Source organism: Archocentrus centrarchus, chromosome 9 (genome assembly GCF_007364275.1).
Source record: "Archocentrus centrarchus isolate MPI-CPG fArcCen1 chromosome 9, fArcCen1, whole genome shotgun sequence".
Classification (NCBI taxonomy): domain Eukaryota; kingdom Metazoa; phylum Chordata; class Actinopteri; order Cichliformes; family Cichlidae; genus Archocentrus; species Archocentrus centrarchus.
The window spans coordinates 16,959,942-16,965,941 of NC_044354.1; the positions used below are offsets into that span (position 1 = coordinate 16,959,942).

The 6,000-nt window shown below is 42.7% G+C and overlaps 1 protein-coding gene across 2 annotated transcripts in view; it reads right to left on the reverse strand.

Annotated features, from left to right (window-relative positions):
* LOC115785946 (drebrin-like protein A) overlaps positions 1–4,506 on the reverse strand; it is a 30,580-nt gene extending 26,074 nt beyond the window's left edge. Inside the window, exon 1 of one of the 2 annotated variants that reach the window (XM_030737896.1) lies at positions 4,037–4,506. In XM_030737896.1, the coding sequence (XP_030593756.1) occupies positions 4,037–4,128 (92 nt within the window). In that variant the 5' untranslated portion in view covers positions 4,129–4,506. The remainder of the gene's footprint in view (positions 1–4,036) is intronic. The other variant, XM_030737895.1, reaches the window with a different exon arrangement.
* Positions 4,507–6,000: the final 1,494 nt, after the last annotated feature.

Here is a 6,000-nt window from a genome sequence, read left to right on the forward strand (position 1 = left end):
CACACAAAAAGCCCTTCACTGGCTCCAGTTGTGCTCCGATCAGCTTAAGTTAGTGTTCAAGTGCCGCAGTGTCTAGCCAAGGAATCCACTGGATTGAAGTTGTACTCTTACTGTTAAGGCATAAATAAGTGGCATGATGCATGTTTCTTTGGATAAGATTCGTGTGTCTACGTCACAAAGAAAACAGCTACACTGCGCAGAGCCTGTGACGCTGCGACAGAGATTACACTGGTTATGGCCCAATGTACTCACCTCTGATGTCCTATTTACAGTACACTGCTATTTATATCATAAATCAATCAGACGTGATTTGTTATCAGTCAGCCTGGAAGCAACTGTGCAACCTTTGAAGCCTCAACAGCGAAAGGAAACCAACCAGACTGCTCGGTTTCTTTCTGTGTGTTTTTGCAGTAAGGCGATCAACAGGTATTGTTTCAACATAGAAAGGTCTGAGAATTACTGAGGTAAAATTACACAACAGTATGTGTGTGTATGAAAAGCTAGAGTTATTGTGCTTCTGGGGGTTTTTGACAGGTGGGTGACTGTGGGTAATTCAGGAACTGAACAAAAAGCAGAACCTGCGCAGAGAAGCTTAAGCAGGAATTAGCTTCCTGATAACAGTGTTAACCATACTCTATTATTACTATTTACAGGCAGAAGCACTGAAGTGTGCACATCCATACACACACAGCCCTACAACACAGGTGTACTCCATCCAGAAAGTAACTTCAGACCTAGCGACTGTTTAGGTGTCAGTTAATCATGCGTGAGCCTGTGGAACCTTTGGAGCAACACAAACAGCCCGTGCTGTAATAATGCCAGTCCCATTTATCATTAACGGGAGAGTCCCTTCACAGGAGATTAGACACCTAGAGAGGAGGGATAATGTGTCGCTTCTTAAATATAAATGGATGTTGATTTCTTATGTTTCCCAGTGACTTTTGAAACCTTAATAGAGAAATGGTCAAGCCAGTGTCACGACAAAGTGTGTAATAGAGCCGCCCATCCACCACAGGACATCATCAACACTTTCTGTTGATTTTCAGCATAAATGGTATTCAACATGCTGAATACATTTATGAAGTTTTCCTGGATGTCTTTAAAAATAAATGTTGCCGATGGTGATTTTCTTCTTCAAAGCAGCGTTGCTGAAACGTAATGCCTGGAATTCTGTGACCATTAACATTTGATGACAGGTCGCCTGGCTGCTACACTCCTGCCAAAAAAGACATCGCAAATGAAGGCGTTACATCACTCAACAATAAGTTATTTCAAATCAGAGGGGGATTTTTAGCAATTTAGGAACAATTTCATACCACCTTAATGACAAATATCTCTTTAATGAATGGAAATAAAATACTGGACTAGAAAACCAATCAGGAATGGGTGCAGCCAAGAACACTGAATAATTCGGTTACTATGTCACTGTCAGTTTTATTTGTATAGAACATTTTATTACAAGTAAACTCACTGTGCTTACCATAAAAGATAAAAATATATAGAAAACAACTACTGCAATGAAATCAGATATTTGCTTTATGTGTCGCTATCTAACTGCAGAGAGAACAAAGTATGATCTGCAATAATAATGCTGATTAAAAAAACAATGTGTTAACTTGCCCTGAGCTACAGATGTCTGGATATAGCCCACACCCCTTCTGATGAAAACACTCCACAAATTAATATGAATTCCTATCCGTTGTGATTTGTGTGGCTGAAACAACACCATAAACATTAAACAACTCCTGGCAAGCTGCTCGTATTTACGTTGCCTTAGAGGTGCCTGAACAACAACTTTGTGTTGTACAGCATAAAAATTAAAGGCTAATGATGTAAACTATGACTTCTTACCATTCATGAAATTACATCATTTTATTGGAAAGGTAAATTCCAACAATTTACTTTTATTTCTGAAAACAGGGCTTCACAACTGGCAGTCTTGAGCAGTCCAGGAGACTAAACACAGACCTCCAAGGCTGTCTGTTGAGCAGAGAGGTCTGAATGATGGATGCTTTGAAACTGCCCCTCTTTTCTTCAGCGGCTCGCCCACAAAGGGTCTGTTTCCCATTCAGGACACAAGGTCATTAGATAATACACACGGGGATCTCAAGGCCACACAGTGGGAGTGGGATCATTCAGCACAACAAGCCCCCATGAAAACTTCTCAACGCCCTAAACTCAATAGTCTCTGCAGGATGCGTATGCACATGCAGAAACAAACACTCTGATTTAAAAACTCACATGCACATTGAAATTTCTCCAACACAGACAGTCTCACGCACACACACACACGCACGCGCGCGCACACACACACACACACACACACAGGGATGGGCTCAATAGTTTGACAGTAAGAATCATGACATCACCGTGCCCCCCACCCCACCCCACCCCCCTCTCTATTCAGTCACAGCAATCATTTTTTCTTTGAAAGTGGGCTAAATGAGTGCTGAGGAATGCCTTTTTCTTCTTTTGCTACTTTTCTCTGATATAATCGCAGGCATATGCATCCGTACATGTTTGTGAAATTCTTTTAGGCACCTCGTTGGCAGAGACCCCATCGAGAGTTGTTATTCAGCAAAACTGCGGGGTAATGCTCCCAAATGAGGAAATGCGGGCTCAGTGAAGCGTCAGCATGTAGCAGTTACCATGGGACAAAAAAAAAAGTTATTCTGAACATGGAAACATTAAGAGATTTGCCAAAATTAAGAAAGAATGGAAACTGTGAAAGATCTGTCTGGATGGGGAAAAGTGTTTCCACCCTATTCATGAAGCTGTCAGATTTCAGCTTGTCATGGTTAACTCGCAGCGCTCTGAAACTCATTTCCTGAATGGCGTTGTTAGTTCCAAATTGAAGCCAGGAAGAATGTAGGAAGAAAGTGGGCGGGGAGAGAGGTTTGAGGCAGAGGAAGATGAAACAGAGATGGACCAAAGCTGTCCTCTACTTCCACTTGAGCACATGTGTGAGCTGGGGCCTTGGATTTTTTATTTTATTTTTTTCTAAACCATGACTTCATCAAAGAGAGAGAGAAGGGTACATTCACACGCATTTATTTTATTTTATTTTTACTTCACTAACTGAGTATAGCAAGATAAAACATGTTCATATCTGAGGATTACAAAACACATGCATGATGTAAACAAAATAGAAAAAAGAGGAAGACGAGTACAGAGGAAGACTGGAATTGTTTCTAAAAAGGATAGATCACCACAGCCACAGACCAGCCAAACCCTAAGTGTCTGGTGCTCAGGTTACATGAACCAGTCCAGAATTAATAGAACTTAATAAATATTAAGTATTATTTTTTTGAATTCAAGATGAAATCTAAAACTTGTTCTGCCACTAAAACAACTGATTGAATTTCCCTAAACTGTGAATTTAGTTTGAATCCCGGCTGTGCATTTAGCTGCACCCCTGGCCTGTAATATTTCTCCTTAGATATTGCTTTACATATTTATAAGTCTCATTGATCATATGGTGTTACTCATGTATACAGTGTTGCCTTTCAAGGAGCCTCTCCCTGAAAGACAACCCATGTCAGGGATCAGCACATCTGCAGAAACACGATCCGATGACGCCTCACAACTCCTGGGGGAGAATAGCAGAGTCACGGAGAGCCAGGTGCGGCGCACTGCGAGCCACGCCAGCCGACTGGCGTGCGTAATGAGCGGCAATTAAAGTCGGTGCATCCCATTGCCGTTCAAAACCACTAAATCACCCTGCTTGTTCAGGACATCGCGGGACTTGCAAAATACAGTGCAGGTTGCGTGCTGTCCCTGTGCTGGCCACCTCCATATCCGTCACTGGATTAGCTTAAATCTAGCCTCTTCTTACGCAACGGCTACGACAGGATGGAAAACAAGATGGAGAACAATAAAGTTTTATTAAAGTTACTAATTCTACTTACAGCCCCGACTGTCACATTATAAATAATAAAAGAAGAACAAAGTTGGCGCTCGGTCTTCTGTCATGAAAAAAAGGCAAACTCAGGTGTGGCTGGTAGATGCAGATTTGTGTAAAAGAAATAAGTGTTACCAGTTCGTGGAAGATCGGGGGTTGAGGATGTCCTCTTTGGCCGTGAGCAGCGACAGGCTGTAGGTATCAAGGTTGACCGTTCCCTTGCTCATTGTGGCAAAAGTTTCCAGACCACTCCCGCAGCTTCTCTGTTCACGGTCCCGATGGCTTTCGGGGGTTAGAGTATCTGCCGGAGAGCAGTCACAGCGGAATACTGAGGTTCGGCAGAGAAAAGCGCAGAAAATGTATCCAGGTTCATTCACTGCGGCCCTTTTAGTTCCAAATGGAGCGATCTGTGCTGCGCACTCACAGCGTGGAGGAGACTGGGACTGCACGCTGGTCTTTGTGCAGCTCGTTAGAATGCGTTTTTATGGTGAGCGCCCCACCTCCCGTTAACAGAGTGGAAAGCCTAATGACTTCACTCGCTGGTCACTTGAGAGAAAAGTGTTCAGCAGAGGAACGCGACCACTCAGCTGCACGGTTGGTGGAAAACGAAATGTTTTCGTATCCTAACTTGCCTGCACTTATTACTTAACTGAGAGGCCACCGCTTGAAGCAATACTATAAACATAATTATTTTGTAAGTCATTGTTTTTTTTGTTTTTTTTTTCTCCCTCACTATAAAGTTATTGTTGGCAAAACGATGAAGCAAAAAGAATCACAATGGTAATCTCTGATGCTTAGAGGAGCTGTGGGGCAGTGCGGCAGCCTTGGATCTGTCACTCTCGCTTTGTGTCTCTGGTTCTTGTGAATCGGACCCCACTGGTCCTTGGCAGACTCCGGAGAAGCCATTTACAGTGCAGGCGATCTCTCAATAAGCCAAAGAAGGACCAATTTCATGGGAACTGAGTCTGAAGCAGGCTGCACATATATATTTAAAAAAGGAGGCTGTTTCAGTGTTTAACAGCTGGGGTCCTGTTCAGCTGCTGCCCAACCACACACACACACACACACACACACACTGTCCGCAAGCTCATAAATACATACACTGCCATGCATTCATGCACAGGCTCCCACATGCACACTTAGACGAGCTGTGAACTCTAGGCACTCCCTCTAGACATGCAGCACACACACATCGATGTGCATGCACGCACACCCATGCACTGGTATTTGCCTGTGGGTCAGTGGCACAGGAGTTTAAGATCTTGGATTATAGGAATGTTCCTGAGCTCTTTAATTTACTTAGCAGCCATTCTTAGGTAATCCAGGACAGATGCAGAGGATAAAAGTCACGGGGTTTTTATGTTCTGATGTGTTAGGCTCAGGCTCCGTATACCCACATAAAATGTACCTTTGTGTCATTTTTTTTCCCCCATCATTTAATATGCTTTGCAGGGTTATTCACTTCTTTTAGACCTGGAAATAATTTACAATGGCTGAGTAATTCTCTTGAGCACATGAACTGACACAGTCACTCACTGCAATCACAAAACGTTCTTGTGAGGCAAAAAGTTTCCATTTCCATTTCCATCTTAATATTCCTCTTCCTTGGCTATAATTTTTACTGTCAGAGAAACAGTTAATACATGCAAGTCTATACATTAACGCTTTAAGTGTATAGATTAGAGAAGACTACAATTAGAGAAGACCTCTATTATAATCATTTAAATAACAAGTCAAATACTGGCACAAATCAGACATGATAGTTTGTAAAAGTGAAATATCACTGTGTCATTTATTTTTAGAAATGATCTCCCCACAGATCCTGCGTTTGGTAAACCCCTGGTTTAAGAATTGCAGCACACTCGGGCTCAGCTTTTTTGGCCTGGAACTTGCATGCCATGAGGACAGGGGGCATGACATCCCAATGCCGCTATTATTGTTACAACTTCCTGCTATTAGAGGCTCTCCTGCCCATCCAGCCTTTCAGCTGCAATGCTGTTCTGCTCTAGTTCAGAAAACCTTGGCATTTCCTCTGTTTGGAGTTGATTGTATGTCCGGTGGGGATTTGCATGTGTGTATATGTGTGTGTGTGTGTGTGT